The sequence below is a fragment of the Symphodus melops genome (assembly GCF_947650265.1).
Source record: "Symphodus melops genome assembly, chromosome: 7".
Classification (NCBI taxonomy): domain Eukaryota; kingdom Metazoa; phylum Chordata; class Actinopteri; order Labriformes; family Labridae; genus Symphodus; species Symphodus melops.
The window spans coordinates 20,354,027-20,379,895 of record NC_136697.1 but is presented as its reverse complement, the minus strand read 5'-3'; the positions used below and the strand labels follow the sequence as shown (position 1 = coordinate 20,379,895).

Below are 25,869 nucleotides of genomic sequence, written 5' to 3'. Positions count from 1 at the left end.
TAATCAAACACTTGATGATGACCGTGTTGACAAAGTTGCCCAAAAAGAACAGTGTAATGTAGGAATGGAGCTTCAGTACAGTGGCTGCAGTAGGGTTGTAGTAACACAATGAAACACCCCACCACAGGACCTAAATAGACTGAGTACAGGATGAGGTGACATTTCTATTTTATTGTAATTTCTTTAGTAGATCCTTTTTACCTATGATGCAGAAGCAAGTGTTCATCTGATCAATTCACACACTAAATATATCTAAACCCCGCATTTGTAGTCCGCCGCGGCACAAAAAACAGTAATAATCCTTTTAACTAATCCACATCAAATCTCTCACAATGCTAATCCTCCAGGCATGATGGTCCACAGCAGCTATTCATCTGTAAACACTTCGAACAGCGCTCCAGCATGCATCATTCAATTGTCATGGTAATTTATCATATCGCTGTGCCTGGCCATGGCTTATCATTCATGTGCTGAGGGGTTCACACGTGTTCTTAGTGGGGTGGGAAGTGGTGGCATTGTGCATTATGTGCAAGACAAGCATGCTGTGACTCAGGATGAAGAAAACCCAAAACGGCAGCACGTTAAACCAAAGAAGCCTGTTACTGTTTACTTAACAGGTGAAATCTAATTGTTACATGAGGCAGCACGGTGATGTGCTACAGAAAGTGCGGTTAGCATTTGGTCAAACACGCAAACTTAAATAGCGTACGCAAAAGCAACACAAAAGGAATTCTCTGTCCAAGAAATCCCTCTTTACCAACTCAACACTTTTGTGAATGAAGTCTGGTTAGGTTTAGGCAACTCACCTCCCAAGTTAGAGAAGAAAATGATCATTGTCATGATACATGTAAAAAAACAACATGCTCAGTGTTCAAAAGTATATTTCTTTTCATGTCAACGGCTGTGACTCTGGTAGCTTTGCCATTGGAAGCTGGTGCATGATACAGCAGCAAGCAGCCCTGATGAATATATGCAAAGCATTGTGAATGAGCGTTTGTTCTAAGGCGAGTCCCTCGTGAAAACCGTGAGCTCCACCTACTTAAGACACGTTCAAAGCTAACCTCACAGGCTGGCGAGCATGACAAAACACGGGCCCACACAGAGCATTCATCCTCTCTCTAAACTACAGTAAGGGCCGAACAGCGCAGAGGGATCAGCGGCGTGGAATGACGGGATTGATCTGAGCACAAGCTCAAGACTGTTGAAGGCGTTTCTTCTTCCCTGCTGCGGCTCGGGCAGCGAGACCTCTCTAAAGAGCATGCAAATCAAACCAGGCTAACATTAGCGCCTATATAAAACTGTATGTGCACAAATTCAATTCAAATGTGTGTGTGTGTGTGTGTGTGTGTGTGTGTGTGTGTGTGTGCCTTTTTGCAGATGCATGTATAAGAGTTGCATGCATATTACAGTATGTGTAGTAATGTGTCATACAGCGCCTCTGGCAACACGATGTGATGGGTGTAGAGAGGTGACTACTCTACATTTCCATGTCAAAGCGCTCTAACAAACCTCTGACATTAAAAAGGATTCGCAGCATAATTTAACAAGACAGAGAGTCCAGAACCACGCTGGCAGCTCTGTGAGGATTCACTTTATGTGCAACACAAAACGGCTTTGACATTAAATTAAACATCCTGATGGGACGCAAGCAGAGTGTTTACTATCTTCACTGTGTTTGCATACTAACACTCGCTTACTAGCAACAGACACAACAAACAGTTAATGCAGGGGGGAGGTTGTCACTTCGGCGTACAGGAAGATTTGGCCATCGATGTGAAAACAAATAAAGCTATTCCCAGGGTGCAGCGTGTCTGCAAGTGAGGCCTTAAAGGCAGAGGTTAACATTTTCAATTTTTTAACCTAGAAGAATTCCGGCACCCGGACCTCGAGAAGCTCTCCCTGATGTTCCTACAGGACTTGGAGATGTATCAGAAGACCAAAATTCAATAAAACTTTGATGTCCGACCTTTAAAAAGGTCACTTTTAAGTTATTACTTGAAAGGATCTCAAAACAATAATAATAAAAAAAGGTCTATAACACTGAAACTCAAATAGTGCAAGTTGGAAAAAACAAACTTGTCATGTCTGAAAGTGCAGGGACATAATGACAAACAGTACTGACAGGATCAACCAGGAGTATTCAGATACATTATTTCAGGGCAAAATCTTTGAAATTATTTGAGATGATCAGAGGAGTTAGTCGATAGTCAGCGCAATGTTCAAATCAACAACTCGTAACTGTGTCCAACTCAGAAAACAGGAGGGGGCGCAGCAGTTACAGAAGGTGTTGGCAGAAAGTCAGCTGACCTCTCTGACCTCTGTTGCACTGATAATCCTCAGAGTTCTTCTCATGAAGTCAAACCGGCTCGCTGCACTGCGCACAACAAGTCGCGTCAAATCCTGCTGTTTTTAATACAGCCACCATTCTTCTCTTCATCCCATGATCCTCCTGCATTAACAGCTCCAACAGTCCTTCCCCTCACCACGTCATTAACATAACTTCTTTAAGTCATCCATTGTAAATTAGACAGAAACACAGATCTTTCTTTTTGACAAAGCCTAAAAATGTGAACATGTTCGAAGGCTGCTAAGTCAGACAATGAAGACAATGAATCAGCAATAAAAAGTTATCTTATACCAAATCTTTCTCACAACAGATACTGATGCTAAGTGGGCTCAAAGGAAAACACTTTTCCATCTAACAATCTTTTTTTTTTGTTTGTTTTATGTTCAACACGTACCAACATGCAAATCTGAATCTTTTTGTTTCAGGGCTGCCTCGAGCTGTAGAGACTCCAAAACTCTGAAAACAAATCAACAGGACGGAAATGAAAGCAACATCTCTGAGACAGAAAAACGAAACTTGAAACACACCATTCAGAATACACTCAAACGAACCGAGAAAAAAAAACAAAGACACAAAACAAAAGCTCTGATTGGAAACCTCAGATTGAAGTACAGGAGGTAGATAATACAGAGAGTTAAAATGAGTGCACTCATGAGGGACGGGTCGTTGTAGGAACTGACTTAATCCCACATGTCCTCCCTCGGAGACTTATTAAAAAATGAATCTTTTATCTTCCTTTTTTTTTATATAGTGTTGCTAGTGTGTCCAATTCACTACAAACCATCAGAGCATCTGTGTCACTATCGATCTATCGCCTCACGTTATTGTGAGACAGGGTTCTACCTTTACTTTGTTTTTTCATTAACAATTAAGCCTCTCTTTCCACCTCTACCTTTTCAAAGCATCACAGACAAAACCACAACTAAAGGCATCCAAAGGGGGAAGCTGCTCCACGTTTGACATGAAGTAAAAAGCTCAATATGTATCTGTGTATATCTATTCTGGGAGAGGTACTGCATGAGTGAATTGAAAAAAGTTTCCGACAGTGTTACCTTCACTGCACACCAGGTACTCTGTATGGAAATGTCCGTCCCATTTTATATTCAGCAGCAGCGTTTCCATCATTTCTATTTGTTTTGTGAAATGCTGTTATCAGGTTGTTGGTTTTTTTTGCATTTGTTTCTTCAAAATGTTGCCGTGTTTTACATCGAGGGCCCACAGTAGTGGTTCCTGTTTCCACAAAATCCTCTCTCTATTTCCTCTCCGTATTTTCTTATTGTCAGTATCTGTCAGTGTGCGTGAGGAAAAAAACACAAATCCAAGCTCGAGGGGAGAAAGTGAAACTAAGGCAGGTGAGAAAGAAATGAGTGAGCTAGTCAGAGAGAGTGAGCAGTGTGTGTGTCTGTGTGTGTGTGTGTGTGTGTGTGTGTGTGTGTGTGTGTGTGTGTGTGTGTGACAGCAGTGTGGAGGCAGTGTGTTTGGTCATTTATCATTTGGAGAGCCTGCTTGTTAGAGCACACACACGTCTTTAAAGTCAGAGAGAACCGTGAGAGCTGCGTTGAGATGAGAGGGGGCGTTTTATTACTGTGTCAAGACAACAAACACATGCAGTGTACAGTATCACGCGTGAGTATACACACACACACACACACAGACAAACATGCTACCGACACATACAGGAAATACACACACACACACACACACACACACACACACACACACACACACACACACACACACTCAGTAGTATGTAGAAACAGATGTAAACACATCCGAAAGTGTGTGTGTGTGTGTGTGTGTGTATACATACACATACACACATCCATACATACATACATACATACATAGTGCAATATCCACATTGACCAATTGTATGTACCAGAAAGTGTAAATATTGTTTTATGTTCCATACTTTAAGTCATAGCTTATTGCACCTGGTACTTATTGCTTATTTTAGTATCTCTATTCTTATTCAATTATTTCCTTACTGTGTTTTTGTGCAACAGTAACAATCACATTTCCCCCTGAGATTAATCAAATATTTCTGATTCTGACTAAAAAGAAGTTTTCCCCCACATTAACAATTTTCATTAACAATAGTATTACGAACATTTATAATATGCTGTACTTAAATGTATTTTTTCTTTATACTGGTTTTACCATGACTAAAAAATGTCATTATTGACAAACTTCTACAGTCAGTACCCTTAGTGGGTTCCAAACTTTTTTTGTGAAAAATATATCGCTATTTAGGTGCTTTCTGAAAAAAAAAAAAAAAAAAGCTGAAGCTCCTGCAGTGGATATTTCATTTTTCTTGGGAGGACAGTCTAGTAGCACACACAGGACATGATGTGCGGCCGATGCATTGGACACACAGCCTCCTCCACACTCTCTGTCACCGGCTCCGTTGTCGATGCGGACACAAAGTCTCGAGCTCCAACTATAACCAACTCCTAAACAAGCCCTGAAGGTGTCCTTTCCAGCCTCATATCACATTTCCTGAAAGCACAGCGTGTTTGTGGAGGTCTAATTCAGACTCCTGACAGACACACGGGGCGGCTGCTGGGACAGATGATACAGTATAACTGTTTAATGACACAGGCACCCGGGCGGGAAAGTGAGACGGTCAAGGACGCGTTGTTTCACCTTTTTCAGAGCTGACAGTTCAGCTTTTTTTTTTTATTGACAGCGAAGACGCTTCATTCAGTTATTTAATTTAAAAAAAAATGCATCAAAAAAATATCTACGCAGTTTCATGAAAACACAGGCCACAAAAAAAATTAAACTACGCTGCAAGACGTGGATAAAAACATACAAACACAGCAGAACTCTTCCTCTTAAAGGCTGTGAATGGTATTATAAGTAGAGGCAGCAAGGCCATTTTAATGAATTTATGGAAGCCATTAAGTCGTCAGGACGCCTTTGTCTTGGCGCCCGCCGCTGCCTCGGCTTCCTCGCTGCGTGGGAGTGTATACCAATGTGTTTGTGAACCAAACTACCTTGTTCATTGGCTTGATTGAAAACAGTGAGAGGGGAAAAAAACCCCACTCTTTTGGTTTCTCACCTGACAAGTGAGGAAACACGGAACAAGGCAGGAAGGTTCGGTTACTTTACTTGAGGTTAATATTTAGCTGATTGTTTTCTTTTCATAACTGCATTATATTACTGAGTGAGTAATGTTTGCATTACTTGATCCAGGGGACGATACGCTCCACAGACTTCTGTGACTGTCCGTACCGGAGGTTAATACGTACGGTTTTAAATTCTCCTTCAGAGAAGTTAGCACTTCTTCCTGCTTTAACACAAACTGTTTGCATGGAGTTCATTTTGTCTTCTTATATGAGCTAGAGTTGGAGTCTTATTCTTTGTGCTAAAAGCTGAAAAAAATATATATATATATTTAATATATATAATAATATATAATATTCTTTCTTTCAGCCCCCCTTTGTGACACCAGAGAAGAGAAATATTCCATAAAAGGTGCAATAAAATGTTACGTAGACACGATGACCATCAGCCCATTAGTTCATAACTAACTTCCTGTTTGTCATCCTGTGCACTGATTTCTGATTTCTTTCAGAATAAAGGCACTATACAGGGTGCCAGTAGCTGAGAGGTGAGTGTGCAGGCCCCATATACAGAGGACATCCAAGTGGACAGCCCGGGTTCAAATCCAACCTGTTATATATAACAATACAGAACGATACCATACAACACAGTACGTCTGTACGAAATGAACTTCACAAGTAAGAGATCTTTGAAGTTTCGCACAACTTAATGAAACATTATCTGAAGAAATATTCTCATGAAACTCAGTCCTGCTCACCGAGTTAAAACCAAAAACAGCAGTCATTCATCCACACATCATTCCCTATTCAGACTCATCTGAGAGGCATCTTCTGAATTTTAGATGAAAACCTTTTATAAAATCTATCACCGACTTCTTTTAATTGCCCATCTGTAATCACGTATGGAATCTTCAAAGCATGCAATCCGTTGTCTATCTTTAAGCTGATTTATATTTTATTTTTTTTCCCACTTTTGATCATTTTAGGTTTTTAAAGTAATCAAAATAAGGCCTGTGTGCCTTGAACTCCTCTGACAGGTCTAACCCAGAACATTCTTCTAGAACACACACACTGCTTAAACCCTTCATTAAAAATGTATGGGAGAAAGGTCGTAAAACATGCTGTGCCACAAATTCACCGTTCACTGAGTTTAGGGAAGGTGAAGGTCTGAGGAGGAGGCCGGCCTTCCCGGATATGACCCGGCTCGAAAAGATGCATTAACAGTTCTTTTTTTTCCTTTTTTTTTCGCTAGATTTCACCCTGAGGGAGGCTGAAAAGTGAAATGGTACAAGCTCTCCTGATAGGCTTCCTCCTCAGGGCGACACACGTGTAAAGTTCACGGCTACGACAGATTTGTCATTCCTTTCACGTTGCTCTCCGACTATGAATAAAACACGACGCCAACGCTCCGGAAGAGAGAGAAATGTACAAATGTATGTGTTCACCGAGACGACGCCAGGGTGTGCATGCGTGTATGTTTACATGTGTTATTTGAAAAAAAAAAAAAAATTCAACTCACACTGCAATATCTCTTTATTCGACCCTGCTCTTTTCCTAGTGCCCTCAGACGACTCCAGGAAAAGTTTGTGTGCATTCATATTTTAGATTTTTTTTTTTTTAAATAAATTGTTTACAGACATCCTGCCCTCATGACAGCTTCAAAAACAGATTAAACCACACTACAACAGAAATTCAGACAGCTGTGGGTCGACAGTTAAGTGACATGACGAAGATACAGAAGAGAGAGCATGAGTAGGAGACTGTGCAGGATATTTGCTTTTTTTTTTTTTTGCATGTAATTATTGGTTATTATTCAGTCATAATAATATCCATTCTCTTATTTTGCATTGAGCTCAGGTGCATCCTGCTCCATGTCTAGCATCCCGAGTTTAGCGCCGCGTAAGAAGACTTTTAATTCTTACTAAGTACAATTGAGTGGGAAAACCCCTGTAGAGCATCCAATTAAAACAAGGCCTGGAAAATAGCTTTTAACCTCCCAGTGAGCTGTGTGTGTGTGTGTGTGTGTGTGGCACGTTCTTGTTGTGTGTGTAGGAAGGAGTGATTAATAGCATGAATATATAATAGGGTTCAGGCTTGAGAATAATTGTAACACGCACGCGCACACACGCACACACACGCACGCACGCACGCACGCACGCACGCACGCACACACACACACACGGATATCTGAGAATTCATAGCTACAAGCAGAAAATTGTTCATTAGAAAATCACAAATGAGAAGTGAAGGCATTAAAGCTCTCACCGCCTATCAGTGGTGAAGACGTGCTACACCTGTTTTTAATTTGTGTCTGATCCCAGATCAGTTTTCAAACACATCAGTGGTGAAACAAAGACAAAAAGGGGAGGGTCACTGAAGGCAGGAAACAAAGAAAGTAAAATCAAAGTGATGAATTTGCATTTTGAAAAGAAAACAATGACCTAATTTGTTTAAAAATATATATATATATATATATATCTGCAGCTGTAGCTCCGGAAGTTCATGTTTACACGTGTCAGGAAATAAAAAGAAGTCAGGAATTCTGAAAAGATGATTGGATGATTCAACAATTAGACGACTATTATTATTTTTTTTTTCAGCTTGGAGTCGTTTGTCCTGTGAAGTTCTGGTTACATGATGTGTCGTCATGTGAACTAATGAAATCTTGTCAATGAAGGAAGAGGAGCTTGTGTTTAACACCGAAACTGATGGGCATCTTAATAAACACGGAAAGTAAATCAGATGCTAACTGAACATTTTGTTTGCTGCTATCTTACAATCACAGTGTTTTACAGGGTAAAAATGTCTTTGGGCTAAACCTCTTAATCCCAAGGTTATCTTTTTGATGAACGGCCTATTTACATATTTAACATGCCGGCTCGCACACACACGCAGCCAGGATATAAACTGTGGATGCTGGCCGCTCATACAAGCTGCACCTGTCAGCTGGTGTTCTGGGACAGCCAAGGGCTTGTTTGTATGTCTGTCTCTCTCTCTCTCTCTCGCTCTCTCTCTCTCTCTCTCTCTCTCTCTCTCTGTGAATGCGGGTCTACCTCTATCCAAGGTCTTTCCCCCTTTTTCCCCCCTCACCTCTCCATCTGCTGCTCCGTCCCTCGCTCCATCCCGTCTCTCTGTCTGTCTCACTTCACTACGACCATCACACTACCATCTATCAGACACCTCTCTCTCTCTTTCTCTCTCTCTCTCTCTCTCTCTCTCTCTTTTATGCACCTGCGAATGACAAAACAGACTCGCTCAGTCTTTCTCCGCCTTCCTGCTCATTACAGCCTCCAGGCAGCCACTCCATCACCGAGAAAAGGCAGAGATAAGCTACAAGAGTACACCTGTGCCCGGTATGAATGCCAAATCCAGATTCTGTGACAGCCAATTCCAGGCCAAATAATGGAATCAGCGAGCCTCAGCTTCAGACAAATCAGGCTGACAGCTTTATCTACCCCTCGCCGTTTCAGAGCACGTTACAGAACCTCATTATCAAACGAGAAAAGCAATCAGTTAAAAAACAGAATAGTATAAAAGGGAGAAGAAAATGTTGACAGTGCCAGAGCGGCGCTGGCGAGGGATTAAGTTTTCAAAGCTGATTTACAGATGGAACAGGTGGAGGAAAATAAGAAACATATTTCTATTTCATCAACAAAGTGCTGCAGAGTGTTAGCTGGGGGGGAAAAAAAGGAACACAAATGAGATATTACATCAACGACAGCATTTATATACCGAACACGAGGGAGAGCAGCTCCTTTATTTAATGAACTGAACACAGAGAGAAAGAAAGAAAAGAAAACATGTCAACAGACCGAGAAAGAAAGAGAAGCTACGAATGCAAGAACATAGAAACAGAAAAAAAAAAAAGAAGTGAGAAAAAGATAGAAAGAGCTTCGTAAAACACACGTACATGCGAGAAATCAAATCTTTTGTTTGTCCATCAAATTTGATTTTAACCAATCAAATGGTTTTTCTCACACACAAGGCTCAAACAAAAAAAAAACTCTGTGAAGACATGAGAGCGCTCAGCAGTGAAAGCAGCATGGAGGACGACGCGATCACAGGACGAGGACTGGAGGACGCAACATTTATAATTATTACTCTTTAAGATTCACAGCATCTAAGAAGTCTGTGTTTGCCTGATCGAGTATGAGCCATTCCTTTTAGAGTTTGTTACTGCATGGACGCTTCGTGGGGATCCAGCAGGATATAAAGATACCAAATGAAACCCAAAGTCTGCGGTTTTATCCAGCTGAAGATATTTGTTGCACATCTCAAACTCCCCTCTCGTCTGACTGTGTGTCGTCTCCTGACTGTCAGCTGTCTGATAATGACATCAAGTGCAACACAGTCAGATGTAGAATTTCATTTCAGGTTCACTGCTTGGTGACTTGGTGTTAGGCCGGATAATCCAAACTTTTCAAGCTAACTCTGGGCGCATCAGGCAAAGTTTTGACTTCTGTAAGGACTTGGACTTGAGGATTAATATTAATAGTAATGGTTGATGTTTGGGAACATCAACATCAGACACGTCAGCGCAGCCTAAGAAGCAACAGACAGCAGTCTGTTTATCTGTCAGTGTTGTGAGCTTCATCTTAAGCTAAGCTAACTGGCTCCTGACCTTTTAGCCTTACACTGAACACACACAGATAATGTTAGGGATTTACTCCTCTAACTCTGGGTTAAAGGGCAGAGACATTTAGTCCCCAAACTGTCGAACTGTTCCTTTAAATTCAAAATCACTGCTGCAGGTTTGTTTGGCCTTTGGATCAGATGGATTTATGATCCTGGATTATTAACAGGCTAACATCATTCTGAAGCTTGGAGTCTGTGTGACTCATTACAGAGAGCTGGTTGGAGAGATCTGTGTGCTTGTGTGTGTGTGTGTGTGTGTGTGTTTGTGTGTGTGTGTGTGTGTGTGTGTGTGTGTGTGTGTAAGAGAGAGAGACACACAATGTTTGTGTCCACTATGTCATTATAGATTCAGTTAACCCTGGCTTAGTGTGACTCAATCAACCTCCGATTTGTCGGGTTGATGGAAACAAGTGAAAATCACATGGGTATGAGCGTGTGTGTGTGTGTGTGTGTGTGTGTGTGTGTGTGTGCGTATATATGCACTTAAGTGTGTGTAAGACTCCTATACATAACATGTGAAGTATTGTTCTGCACCGTGCAAACAACAGGGTGTTTTCATTTGCGTCTGTGCGAGTGTGTATCGCCACTCGAGGTGGGAAAAGAAGGATTTAAGTCAAAGTAGAGATTGTAAATGGATTCATTACTTCCAACAATTGAAATCATGAAACACGCAAAGATTCCCAGCCCTGTATGACACTGCGAGTTCATTGAAAAACGCTGATGAAGTGGGAAAAAAATGGAACATGTCTCTCACCCACTCCACGATGTGCACCCCCCCCCCCCAACACTAAGACACTGGACTATTTAATTTAACAATGTGCAATCTGTTCATATTGAACCCTGTAAATACTACGTGCAGTATTGATAACCATTGTATATAACAGCAAATATTGTTTATGTTCCAGACTTTAAATCATTTGAGCTTGTACAGAGCGTATTATTCCACCCCTTACTTATTGCTTATTTTAGTATCTCTTTTTTAATTCACAGTCTAAATGATTTCTTTACTTCTGTACTGTGTTTTTGAGCAATAACCACATTTCCCCCTGAGAATAGTATTTCTGATTCGGATGTGTTTTTTTCAACTTCATTTTGCATAATGCAAAGTAAGCGCTCCTGCAGGTAATACAGATTACAACTCATTCTAAAAAAAACAAAAAACAATACACTTAACTTTCAAGGCAAAACAATTAGAGTGACTTTAACTTGAGAATGTAACACCTGCACTTCAGACATAAGCTCTCTGCTACATTTTGTGGTTCCAGCATCTGTGTTTATTTAAGAGACGACCTGAACTGAAGAGATTCATGGGATTCAAGCGGCGGCGTGTACCTGTTCTTGTGGAGTGTGTTTCTGCAGACTTGTGCTTACGTGTCTGACTGCATGAATCTCTGCTAATAGCTCCTCTGCGAGTCTATAAGGTTGACACACCACAGTGTAAATCGTTGACATTAAATCTATTTTATGTTGCAAGGCAAACCTGGAAGAAAAAAAAACACCACCAAAACGATGGCTACATTTGCTCTCCCACTAATTGGAGTAAGACCGGAGATGCATCTATTTACAGAATATTAAACAGGACCCTCCAGTAAGCAGCTCAGATCAAGGTCTTGTCTCAACTATTCATTACACTAATCGATGGTGTGCAAAGCCTCCCGTTATCAGGTGTACAGTACGTTCAAGGCAGAACAACAAATACAGTGAGCAAACTGGGTAAACAATGAAGCAAATAGGGCATCAGCAAAGAGGATTGAAATAGAAGAGTCACATGTCCAGCTAACTTATGCAGATCATGAAAGCTTTAATGAGCACAGACGATAGCTGACGTGTTTTTACATACATATTTCAATCCCATGCACCCCACTTCATTTAAATAAGAGTCTGATATATCTCTTTCCTTAATCAATGACAGCAAAGAAAGAGCCGAGAAGCCTCACATCTGCTCACACCATTCGTGCTTCAACCAAGACACAAGCCTGATGTCTTCACACTGTTAGCTAGCCAGCGTGAGCGTCAAGGGTACAAGGCAGGGACAGGAGGCCTCGTCAGCATACACAACACATGAGCTCACAAGTCTTAGGAGTCCTTGTTGATTCTCGCTTACATTAAAGTAACAAGAGGCTAACACAGCTGGCTATACTGGAAATGTGTCGACCCCCTGGAAAGCTATTTCAAGCAAAGACTTGGTCATTATGGTACCTGGAGATGAAAGGTGGTGAAAGGACAGCAGTAAGATTTGACATTCACTCACCAAGGCCGGGTGGGATCTCGGGGCACGGTGGGAGCGGTTTGGGCGAAGGTGTCTGGTTGGTCTCCGGCTGCACGCTCGGCACCAGCTGCTCCCCTGTGGCAAGGTAGCTAGCTAACGTAGCGTTGGGCCTGGAAAGGTTGTAAAAGTAAAAGTGATGTCCGTTTCCTGCTGCTCCGCTGATGTTATTCCTGGATCCGTTGCGGCCGTTGTTGAAGCGGCTGAAGAGGTCGAAGCGCTGGGTGTACACGTCGAAGTACAGGATCATCATGATGAGGAAGTGGAGCAGGCAGAGCAGCAGGACGCCTTTACAGATGCGCTCCAGAGTCCGGCCCAACATCAGCCGGGTCATGGCCGAAGTAGAGGACCGTCCAGCGACGGCCAGCCACGACGACGCTGGCGCAGCTACAGGCATGCGCTCATCCTGACAGCCATTTGATAAGTACTGTTAGATCTCTGATAAGTTCATGTGGTTGGATGACTATGGGACTTCTGCAAAGATCATAGGCTCGTTGATGTGGACAGGGAGGCTGCACAGTCAGCAAATGTCAGACTTTTTAGCTTGTTTCTGGCGCCTCCCCAGATTCCCCGCATGACAAAAGTACTCAAACAACCAGCCTTAAATCTCTTTTTGATATTAACATCAATCAAGGATATTGTTGAAGTTTTACTAATGATAAGTTGAAAACCGAAGAAATAAGGCCCAGACTTTTAGGTATGATCAATTACTCTCTGAGCAACGCTTCTTCTGCAGTCATGTTGAATCCCAGCGTTAAAAGCCAGTCCTACTTGTCCAAAAGCCAGTCACTCAAAGCCTCCAATGGTCCAAGTGACGGAGCCCAACTGGAGACTACCCACAGACAGACATTCAGCAGGGATAGAGGGTCAGCTGACATGTCAGTCCAGATGTCCTCTTATTATGTCATCAGGTCAGACTCGCTCTAGTTGTTGCTTGATAATCTCTTTGTTTGTAGTCTTAGACCAAGAAAGTCTCAGGCACCTGAAGGAGAATAGAAAACAGAGCTTTAAAATGATATTCAATTAACACATGACGCACGACCTCAAAGAAAGGCTGTTAAACCAGTGCAGGTGAAGAGACATCAATGACAGACGTGACTGAGATTATTCTTTGCTGCATAAAACCAAATGAATGTATTGATCTTTCCCTGGAAATTTAAGGGTAATCCGTGACCCGATTAATATTGGTTATGCCTGGTTGAACAGCAGATAAATAAATGTAGAAGTTCACTCTGGGTAGAAAGAGAAATACCCAGGAGAATCTGTCAGAAACAGAATCGACAACAAAAGCATCAACAGGCAAACAAAAAGCTTTGACTCGGGCTGTGCAGCCGAATTGACATAGCGAGTCAATTTTCCAGTCAAGTGGTTTAAAAAGCGTTTATGATGGAATGAGCGGGCAGCAGGGAATACACAATGCAGCAAACATACGAGCAAAGGAGAGAAGGAAAGGGCACTTAGAGATTTCCCACAGGCTACGCTTATTGTAGTTTTATGGCGCTCCAATCAATGAAAGAAGAAGAAGAAGAAGCAGATGAGGTTGAAGTAGACAATACAAGCCACAACCGCCACGAGAATTTCTGATGAAAAGGAACAACAGTAAAATGAAAAAAAGAGCTAAGTGTTGCTTGCTGGAAATTAGACATTGATTTAACGATCGGGAATGGAGAATAGATCAGATTTCCTTCAATTGGCACATCCTCGATGGCTGATTGTTTCAGAAAATTGTCTTCAATGAAGTTTGGTAACAAATGGTAGTTTTTGTATATGTATAAATTGGCCAATTACCAATGTTTGCACTAAAAGTCTGCCTTAAATGTGCCTCAGACAGGCATTCAGGTTCCTGACCAGGCTGCTCGATTGTCTTGTTTTCATCATCGTTTTTAAGACCAAGTAACAATTGAAGCTGAACGAGTAATTCTCCATCCCTACCACGTGGTTATACATTTACCAAAGCTTTCTCACGTTTTTCTTTTTTTTTCCCTGCCCTCCCTTTCACTCCCTCCTCTTTCTTTGGTGCATCATCATGGTGTCCCAAGAAGATGGGACCAAACTAAATGCAAGGCAACCTAAAGAGAAATCACACATTTCTCTGGGTTTCAACACAAAAAGTTTCAGTTTAAAATTCCACGACTCGACAAAACGAAACGCGCCACGAATCTGGTCATAAAGGTCGTCTGTTAAAAGCTGGATGGCCCCAAACATCTGCTGATCTTTCTGTTCATTTTGACAACACTTTGCTGAAATAAGTCAAATTCACATACTGTACGCTCACATTGAGTTTAACTAATATTTCTTGAAGTACAGAAATGTACATCAGTTCCACAATATAACTCCGGTCTAATAATTGTGTAAACACTTCAGTAATGTCAAACCTCAGTGAGGTAAATGACGCATGAAGTCAGATCAGTTCTGGACTGATTAGGTGAGTGTCCCTGTTGTGTCTCGGGGCCGGTGGAGAAAAAATGAAGCACCATATGTTTGTTAACCGAGCTGATGGTTGCTGTCTGTTCAGACAGTTGTCTACCTGTTGCCATGCCGGTTTTTGTTCTTGGGCAGCCAAGATTGCCAAGACTGAGCCTCAAGGGTGTGTTTGGGTGTGTTTGTGTGTGTGTGTGTGTGTGTGTGTGTGTGTGTGTGTGTGTGTGTGTGTGTGTGTGTGTGTGTGTGTTTTGAGGGAGAAGGAATGGCGTGCTCGTGAACGTGTGTGCATCTCGCTGGTTAATGAGATAGATTTCTGCTGACCGAAGGACCCTGACACCGCACGCCAGCGGCAGCATAATGCTTGTGCAGTTCAGGATTTATTTCCCAGCAGTGCCGCTCTTCAGCGACTGAACAGGCTGGTCTGTAATGTATCAGGGGGGATTTTTTTTTTGTTGTTCAAGCATGTAGGGAGGGAAGGAGGCAGACAGACAGATAATCAGTAAGACAGACAAAAGTAGTCCTGCATTATAACTACAGAGCCTAGGGGTGAGTGGGGCACCCTCGGTGTCCAACAGGTGTTTGTGACAGTGCTGAACAAACTGCTGTGTAAATATAGTTGAATGAAGTCCAGATAATGACTGAGAATGAGAACTTTGGTTAAGATGACCAGATGCAAAAGACTCATTGAAAAAATATCAACGTATCAACAACACACGTCGGCACTTTTTCTCCCATGTGCGGTACAAAAAGACTCAGGGCCAGCTGTTAAAAGACACAGTGTTCTGTTCTGATTGTTTCAAAGGGGGATGAATTAGGAAAGTAGTAGCCTCAAGCGTAATTTAGAAAGTGAGTACGCTTTGTTTTCTGATCCTACAGCATACTCTTGCTCCTGACAGACGGACAGACGGACGGCCGGGCAAAGACAGAAAAGAGACAGAGCTGCAGATGAAGAGGTGGACAGTAAAAATCTGTGTGTGACCGTTTTAATATTACAAGAACATTTAAACATTTCATTTTGCCTCCAACTGTAGTCTTTTCACATCGAAGCTCGACAGTTAACACATCCATGAGGTAAATGTTTCAGATGGTCCATGATGAATATGTGTACTTTGAATGTTTCATAAAGGTTACCAGAATGCATGAACGAGCATCAAAATAGACTTCGTTTGTTTTTGTTTGTCAAAAAGCTTGCCGTGGGGAGGTTGCCATGGAAACCGCCTCAGGGTAGCCCCCTAGAAAAAAGAAAAAAAAAGAAAAGAAAAAAAAGAAGATGTCCTTATGAAAAACAAAAAAATGCTGCAGAGTAGAAAATTACTCTTTACTTTGAGTGGACATCATTTTGTGATACCACAAGTCATGTTTTATTTACCTTTCACTATGAGTTAGGAATCTCTGGAGTTATTGGGTAGTACTGGTATAGGAAGGGTATTGAGTGGGCATCAAATTCTCATCTGGGCCCCAAAATAGTTACAGCTGGCCTAGACCCACCTTCTTCTCTGCTTTTGCATTTTGTCTTTCTTTCAAACCCAACAATCCCAACTTTTACAGGGTTTTTTTAAGTTTATGAAATGTTCAGCAAACCACACACAAGACGGTTAAACAGAGTGAAAGAAATCTCTGTCCTTAACTTGTCCACTTTCTCCTGTGTCCCTTGAAAGTTCTGTTTCTCTCTCTCTCTCTCTGGGACGTCTCTCAGGGATTGTATCCAAGGCAGCGCCGAGTGTTCACTCTCAACTTAGCATGCAAATGTCACCCAGGGAGATATAACAGAGTGAGGAAGGAGTCTATGAAACGTCTGAAGCTTTTAAGAGATGGAGAGAATGGCCGAAGGAGGGAGGAAAGAAAAGAGAGAGATGGCCTCTGTGACAGAGAGAAACAGAGCCTTTTATGTAACCAGTTTATTCAAGGATCACTGTAAGTCCCTCTTTAACAACAGCAATAAATTTCATAACGGCCCCTATCATATCATGTCTGCCAAGGAAACCACAAGAGAAATGCTGAAATATGTGTAGTGGTTTACAGCTGCCTGTTTCCATCAGCGTTTAGTTAGCAGCTGTTTCTGAATGAGCAAAAAAGGGAAAATCAGAGGCGGATTACAATACAACACAGTCGTACAGTGGTTGCTAAAATTCAAAGGTTTACCCATTTAAGGACACAATGAAGCTTTCGAGTTTCTCCAAATTTGAAATAGACACGTGTCCCCATGAGGCAGGTCTTTGTAATTTGTAAGGATTTCAATGTTTCCCCCATCGCAGGCCTCACTAATCTCAGTGTAAAGCTGCAGAAAGTGCAGCCTCCGTCACAGAGGTTAACAACCGTGCTAACTCATTGTTCAACGGGCTGGGGATTAATTATAATACGGCGAGGGAGGGATTGTGAGAGACGATGTAGTCACAGTGAGCTGGTGGGATCAAGAGGTGCGTTACATGAAGCAACACCTTTAATTACCATTTCCAAAAGCTAGGACAAATAAGTGTATTCAGATTTATTTATTATTTATGATAATTCAAAGAATAAATAGAGGCTTATGGAAACAAATGGTTTCAATTTTTTTAACTGAATTGAAGATAAGTCAAAGAATAAATAAAAATTCAAAATAATTGAATCGGAGATAATTCAAAGAATAAACAGAGGTTTATGGAAACAAATGAGTTGCCTTGATTGATAGCACCTTTCAATCGAAAACTCAAAATCTAAACACAGACTTGTCCTGTTCAGAGGCGCTGCTTGTCAACAGGCAAGGCAGGACACTGCTTTGGGCCCCAGGCCAGTCGGCCCCAACGACTGATAAACTTTAAACCACAGCCTTGCCTCAAAATGTGAACAATTTGCAATGACAGTAGGAAATCTCCCTAATGGGGCCCCATTTGACAGCACTTACACTCAATGCCCTGCTAAGTGTGCATTATTGTTGTGAAAATAGTAATGGACGCTGGTTGGAGGGGCCCCTAGTCTATATTTGCAGAGGGCCCCAACAGACCCTAGAAGCGCCCCTGGTCCTGTTGAAAGTTTACATAAACAGATGATTCGAACTTATTGAAAGTGCAGGACAACGCAGTATCCATCCATGACTTACACAACAATCCCAACACAGCAGTCAGGAAGGGAACAGACACGTTTAAAAGTGCCAGGAACTTTTCTCCCTGTCTGACCTGGGTACTACTGACATCTAACATGTGCAATTTAGTATTTGTGCTTTGAAATATGTTGTCAAAGAAATAACATCTCGTTGACACCTTTTCTGGAGTGTGTGGTGGAATCAATACTGACAGGAGGCAAGGGGATCTACAAAAACACACTCTCAACCTGCGCTGCAATGTGTTTGTCACCTGTAAATAAACAGGATGTTACAAGAGCACGTTCAGTTGAGGGAAAGCTAACAAAAACAGTCAAGATTGAGCAAACTTTATCTAACACTGCCTAACTGCAGGAGATAGATAGATAGATAGATAGATACTTTATTGATCCCGAGGGAAATTCAAGATCACAGCGTCAGAGGGCAAACAATGATTGGTTAACTGATTATGGCTAACATTAGCAGTGCTAGCATTGCCAGCCTTTTGTCCTCCTCGCAGGTTAGTGTTGTTATACATCGCTTGGGTTGAGAAGTCATATGCCAGTTTAACCTGACGCAGCCTACATACAACTTTATCTCCATTTTCTAAATACAAATATTGCCAAACTGTGCTAGTTCTTTGATATGCTATATGTTAACCATGCTTGTTTGCATCTGGGTAGTGGAGCAATGTGAACACAGGGTGAAGAACAACATACCCAGGGGGAGTTTGACTTAACTCTATTTTTAAGATACATTAACACATGATTTGTTTTTCTATATTTGTATTAAAAAAAAACCTTAAACTAGTATTTATTGTGTTGATTTTTTCATACAATGTAAAAATCTTTCATTCAAATGCTCAATTCAAAGAAGAAAAGTTTATGCTAAGTAGTTTCTTTTCTCATGAATCTATAAAGTTGTAACATTTGCTTTAAGAATAAACACGCTCTTCTGAGAGTTCAACTTTTTAATTTTGTGGCCACGTTTATCCTTTAAGGTACAGCTTTGTAAATTTACATTTTAATTAACACTGCAAGGGCTTAGTTGTAGTACTGTGGTTTCTGGCTTTGCTCGAGAATTGTTCATGTACACAAAATTACAGATGTGACTCAGACAAACAACAGTGTACAGTATTCGAGTTCATAACCTTAGCAGAACTGAATGTTCCTTTAAGCACTGAAACACTACAGCGGATAAAGAAGAATATGAACGTAAGATGGAAGGATAACACATGTACAGTGACAGTAACATATTACTGATAGTAACAATAACTGTGTGCGCACGCGTGAATGGCCAATGCTGAAACCAAGCCAGTCGCTAAGTGCAGTCAGTCAAACAAAGCCTTAAGCGAAAGAATATAAGGGGAAGATGAAACACTGAAAGACACCCATTAAGATACTGCACTTTATTCATAATTTCTGGCCTTGTCAGATAAATGTAATGGATGCTGCACACACTCATATCAAATGTACATTCTGTTAAAGTGCCAACTAAAGCTTGCAGAATGCCTTCAACATCTGTATATTAAAATTTTAATCGGCTGCCAGACGGGTGGCCAGACTGATAATTTGTGAGGGTGCATAATTCATTGAATGCAGGCCGAACATATGCTGAAAGGAGAGATGGTCCGTGAGCAAGCTAGGGCTTTTAATTTGAAGGACAACTGAAAAAAAAAAAAAAAGTGTATGCATTCATATTAACTATTTTAAACATCTTGACATCTTAAGCATTTGCTGTTAACGGTTTACCACAACACATAGCTTTTATGTACAGCAATGAATAGAAATGATCCTTGTGTGTGTTTCAGTGGTGAGGCATTTCAAACTTAAAGTTTGAGCCTTAAGTGTTGCTCTGGAGATGTTTTATCCTCCACTGTGAACCACTGGTCAGCTCCAAAGAAACATTAGTGGGCTGAGATCAGCTAAGGTAACGGTATCTGCAGGGTAAAAAGCAAGTCGTTGGGAATTTTATCCAGCAACCTTTTGTTCCTCCAGTTCATTCCGAGTTGGTCTGCAGCAGAGCTCAGATTCAGTAAATGTCAGTGACTGTCGAGGAATCTTTAAGTGCACATGAAAAGTTCCACTTTGAGTCATGCTGCACAGAAGTTTGTCTGTTTTCACTTCACAGACTGCTCTCACTGTTATCTTCTGTTTCATCTCGTCTAAAACAAGCTGATCTGACTTGTCGAATAAAAGAATATAAAAGAAGAACATCAATTATTTCAAATAGAATTCTGCGCCGTGATCAGTCAAGCGATCATTTTCATTATTAAAATGTTCTTTTATTGATTCATTGATGGCTCATAAAAATATCTGAAAAAAAGGTTGATCACTATTTCATAGAGCCAAAGATCAAAGTCAAATGTTACTTTATATTCATATATATTCATTAAAAATAATATATATAATATATGTATTAAGTTGATCAAGTATAATTTGTAACACTCAGAAATACAGTCAAAATTTAGCACCGCCCAGTCAGGGAGGACTGATGACTGGCACATGCCTGTGCTAAATGTGGGTACAGTTGTTGTTCCAGTTGATACAAAGGTTTAATCTGATACAGCCAAACATACATTGTTGTCTCAATTTTCTGGATCAAAACACACAAAAAAAAACACACTGCTTCTGTGATACGCAATCTGTTCACTGTGCTTGTTTACATCTGGGTAATAGAACAGGGAGAGCCTTCAGTCTAAGGCTACAGCCTCAGCTAGTGGCAGGTGGCTGCGTCGCAATTTGGGGATAACATTTGCCTCGAGACCACGTTAAATATAAATATATATAAAAATATGAATAATTTCTTTGACTGACTTGTAATTCTGGTGCCGACTTGTGAGTTGCTTAAATTCAATTGTTAATCTACATAAGTCACCATTAAAATCTAAAGGGACTCTAAAGACAGCTTGTTTAAAGTAATAAAGTAGTATTTCTCAGGGGCCGACTCCTCCACACACTGTACTTCTATCCATTTAACATCAGAGAGCTGAGCATGTGTAAAAAGCTGACGATATGAGACTGTTAGGCAGGCCTTGATTTTCCCGTCAGTGACATCATTGATCATTTATAATCAGTTTTAATACCAACAGAGCAGAAGTCTGTCCTTTCCCAGAAGCACTCTGTTGCACAGACACACACACACACACACACACACACACACACACACACACACACACACACACACACACACACACACACACACACACACACACACACACACACACACACACACACACACACACACACACACACACACACACACACACAGTCGTTGTCCATTTACTCACATCTTCACACACCCATCTACATCCTGAGTCTTTAGCTCTGTGTGATTCTCCAGCAGATAATCTAACCAGAGCCCTCTGAAAGCAAACCTTTTTGTTTAGTTTATATGTACACAGCTTTAGCAACTGATTTGGAAGACAACACAAAAAAGACTTTAACTATGTGGAACGTCTTTTGTCTGACTGTTGTCTTTTATCAGTATTTAAATCAGCTTTACCAAAATAGGGATGAAGTGTATAAAAACATTCAAATTAAAAAAATGTAGGAATGGACCTAAGAAGAGTTAGGGGTTAGCTGTGTTAAAATTCATTGTTTCAACAACGAATCAGGATGCAGACTTGAAAAATTAATAAACAGAACATACAGTAATTGATTATTGCGTAGTGACATTGGGTCTAGATTTTCCAGCCCCAGCTTAATTTTGTTGAACAATGTAAAGACAATTATGTTGACACTGACTTCAACAGCACTTTCTACCTACTAATAAAAATGTTACTTCATATTTGTCTGCACGTCTTCATTGATGAAAAGTAGCCATGTTCATTCATATAGAAAACTAAGGCAGGATCATGAGCATTAGTTCTTGACTGGACTTTTATAATGTATCAAACCCAAAAGAAATCTACAGGGTTGAGATAAAATAAGGGACAATACCAAATAATGACAATGTACTGCTAGCAGAAAGTTTAGTTTGTCAAAGCCAGCAGCAACCAGTACTGTTCTAACAAGAGGGAGACGTATTAGACAAGTTTGCCGATTCTCAAGTAAAGTCATCCGAATCAGTATCAAGCCAGAAAAAAATGTTATAGCACGTTAAATCTATAACTCTGAAAAGTTTATCCGGTCGAAATAAAGGTTAAACTTCTCACTTGTAAAGTCACAGAATATTATGGAGTCACATAAACCTTAAGTCCAACTCAGAAATATCTTTTTCACAGTTTTGGTTTCTAAACAGATTTAACAAAATATTTTCGTTTGTGAGCTTGAGAGCTTTGCTTGTTTTGAAAAAAGCCAAGCTAGCCATTTGCATCACTTTCAGACTCTTTGCTAAGCTAGTCAAAGCAGCACGGTGCACCTGTCAAAAACTGAACAATATCAGTGTTTCTTTCAACATGTTGGAATATTGTTTTTTTATTTTAGCCTATAACTGTAACGTTTTGCTACGAGCACAGAATTGATTTTTTAGGTAACAACTGCTAGTTGTTTTCAAAGAGCTCCAAAGACCCTCCATATACACAGTTAGCAACAAGCTATGAGCAGATTAGAACCATTAAGTAGCCTTTAAAAAAGCTCGACATTTAACTTGTTGCCAAGTGGAGATGAGAACAAGGAGTGAATAACACTAATAAATCTGCCTGTTGGGCAGAAACACGTCTCCACATCAATACTGTGAAGTCAGGACGGTATTAGTAAAATCATTAAAAATCACATTGAATTTAAAGGAAAACTTTGATCAGGGTGAGGCCACATTCGGAAAAGCTCTTTTCTCTCTCTCTCTGTCTCCTGAGCCCAGGGCCCCTGGCGTTTAAACCTATAACCCAGCCCTCCTGGCCTTATCAAAAATGCATTAGCAATGCTACACTTGATAGTGTGAAGCCTCAGAGCTCTCTCAGTGCTCCAGCACATCTAGCTGTGGGCAAGTTCATCTCCCACAAACAAACCAGAGCGCAGTGGGACGGACAGAAGTCAACCACGGCTTTGTACAACCAGCTTCACTTCACTATTTGAGTTTAATGTTTTATGAAAAGTTGCAAAATCTACCAGCATGTTAAATAAAATCTTTTTTGTATTATTATTATTATTATCTTTATTTACAGATTTCCTCCTGGAGGCTATCATAAGTCTAAAAATAAATTCTTCACAGCTACAAGACCTGTCTGCTCTTAAGATTATATATCTGGCTGGGAGCTCAAATGAAAGAGGGATATGATAAAAAAAAAAAAAAGGAAGAGAGAGGGGGGAGGGAGAGAAAGGATGGAAACCCAGTGACAAAGACAGCGCACACAGTGTCATTAGGGAGGATCTGGGTCACGTCAGTAAGAAGCAGGCCATGATGGTTACAATACAACATATTGTGCAGGAGTTAAGAAAATGACCGCCTGTCATATTCCACTGTCTGAGATTCAGAATGGACTCTGGGGGAAAATGATTCAATCTGATGTTTGCTCCTCACGTTCTCTGTCTGCAAAGAAAGGTGCACGAATGAGTTAATTAATCAAGTAACAAAAAGACGAGTCATCAAAAAAAAAAGTTTAATTGTTTATCATATTCAATTGCAAATATTCACAGGTTTTTAAGTCACTAAATCTGGATATTTAAAGAGTTGTTGTCTCAAACTGTGTTTTGGTGTTATCGATACTTGGATTGATAGCTTAACAAGAAATAAGTTGATGATTTTTCTTTTTCAGCTAGTCTGTATGAGCTGATTTGTTAAAACAATAAATAAAAATGGATGGGGCACTGTTGGCTGAGTGATAAAGGGCACTGCCCTCGACAGAGCCTGTTGTTGCTGTTGTTGCTCAAAGCAGGCGGCCCAGGTTCAAATCTGACCTGGGGTACTGCATGTCATTCCCCACTTTCTCTGTCCCTAATTAATGACTTTAACCAGCAGTCCTAGCTCTAAAATTAAGTCTAAAAAGCCCCAAAATAAATCTTTACTGAGAATTAAAAAAAATAAATACAGTATGTGAATAAAATGGCAAGAACGAGTTTTAGTACTCCAACATTTAAAAAAAACATTTGAACAAACTTCCATGCCTCCAGTTCAGTGAAACATGCCCAAGGCTATTATATAACAATAGACCCATGAAATGCTCCCACTGTATATAGGAGAATCCATACGTCAGTCAGGACCCATAATGCACCAGTACGGCAGTAATGGCATGACTTCTTTTATTCCTTCCAGTGAGTGAGTTTCAGTCACATCGTGAATGAATCAGCCGCTCAACTCAACTCCATCCAAACACACTGACCTTTCAGTGTTTGTCAACTGATTGGATTCAGCTATTCACCCTTAACTCTTCGAGAGAAAAACATGTCAGAGGCCCTTCCTATAGCTTATAGCTTATTTGGACTACATCTCATATTGTTGATTCTGTATGTGTGATGGGTGGACAGGCGGACAGGGGAGGGAAGCAAAGCCACAGAAAGAATCTTAGGGGAAGAGTAGCCTGAGGCACAGAGCCGCCCATGATAACCTCTGATCTGTCCCACGAAACGACTGTGACGACAAACTGTAGATTACATGATCGATAAGCGTCGACGCTTGCTGTCAGAGGGTCACACCACAGTCATGTCTGCCTGAAGGTAGGAGTGGGACGGCCCTGTTCCTGCTGAGCCAGGTTTATACTTACAGATATTCATACATTTTACTGTGTGCGACTTGCTTATGGATGTCTGTTGATGCAAATTCAAGTATATAGAAAGAAATGAACTTAATTTAATACCACGGGAAGTACAAAAACAGCCATTGCGAGAGGAGGTAAAGTGTATAAAAAATGGAAAATAAGAAACATCAAGGCAGTAGTGGAGCAAAAAATAACAGTGACCTCTGATTTCCACCACTGTCATTCTCTGCTTACAGTACAGAAACAAAAAGGACAGAAATAACTCGATCCATCTCTCTATTAGAAATAGAAAACGTATTGTCTTTTTTTAATCAAAATCTCAAACTGAAGGCTGCAGGAACTGGTTTACCAACTCCTGCTGTCCTTTCCACCCAGACAGATGTAAGCTTCAGTTGGTGGTTGTCGATTTCTCCACAACAGAATATAATCACCTTTATCTAAATAACATCCACCTCCACGCCTTTGGCAAAACATTCAAATAGAACTTGCCTGTCAAATAGATCAAAAGGGGGAACAAACTATGTTTATATTGTTTTCTCATTTCTCAGCACTGATGATGAAATATGTGCAATACTTTCCCAAAGGTTAGAAACCCCGTCCTTGTGTGCACTTTAGAGCACAGACTGGAGGAAAAGATGAACGACTTGACAGATCCCCAAAAGTGAAACCAAAATGTTTTGATTCCCCGGGTGACCGGTTGCACTTAAGGTCATAAAGCCGGCCTCCTCCGTGTCATAGGTCTAACTGGCAAATTAAATACACATGAAATATATTTCACAGACACAGTTTCTGTCTTAGTTCTGATGATGATTTATGCTGAAGTGTTGTTTTTCTGATTAGTTTGGTTTGAGTTGTTAGATGTTGAAAAAAAGAGGTCTTACACCATGACTGAGAAGGTATTTTAACAAATGTGGCTACTGGACCATTTCCAAATCTTAACTGATTTTACCTTAGAGAGCACAGACATAAGGAAAGTTCGGAGCGATTTTTTATTCTCCCAATGCAGGCACTAGACAACTAAGAACGGCCGATGGACCATACAGCGTTCATAGTAAAATAAGATTTCACAAATACGAGTTCTCACAAGAACTCACATGATCAAACGTGACTTCATTAGGAAAAAAAAGGAGGCAAATCGGACCCAAAATCAGGCCTAAAATGCTTAATGCAGCCCAGTGTACCATATTAGGAAAGTGGTGGAGGAATTGTATGAGTATCTCTAAATAACACTAACAAAAGAGTCATTGATCTGCTTCAGATCATCACGAGAATCTGTTCTGCTGCGGACTGTGCTCACCCAACGGATCTTTACTGCTAAGCAAATTTTAGCTTCATTTTTGTGCAACAGGAGGAAGTGCGAACGCTCTGTTCATTTTCATATATACTGTCGATGGTGTGGAGTATTAGCAAGATAACAGTTGCTAATTAGAATAATAAAAA

The 25,869-nt window shown here is 40.7% G+C and overlaps 1 protein-coding gene across 1 annotated transcript in view; it reads right to left on the bottom strand.

The window, feature by feature from the left end:
• Nucleotides 1-25,869, bottom strand: part of b4galt2 (UDP-Gal:betaGlcNAc beta 1,4- galactosyltransferase, polypeptide 2) — a 148,194-nt gene that overhangs the window by 117,170 nt on the left and 5,155 nt on the right. The window contains exon 2 of the mRNA XM_079348170.1: nucleotides 12,302-13,298. Within this exon, the coding sequence (XP_079204296.1) occupies nucleotides 12,302-12,713 (412 nt within the window). The 5' untranslated portion in view covers nucleotides 12,714-13,298. The remainder of the gene's footprint in view (nucleotides 1-12,301; nucleotides 13,299-25,869) is intronic.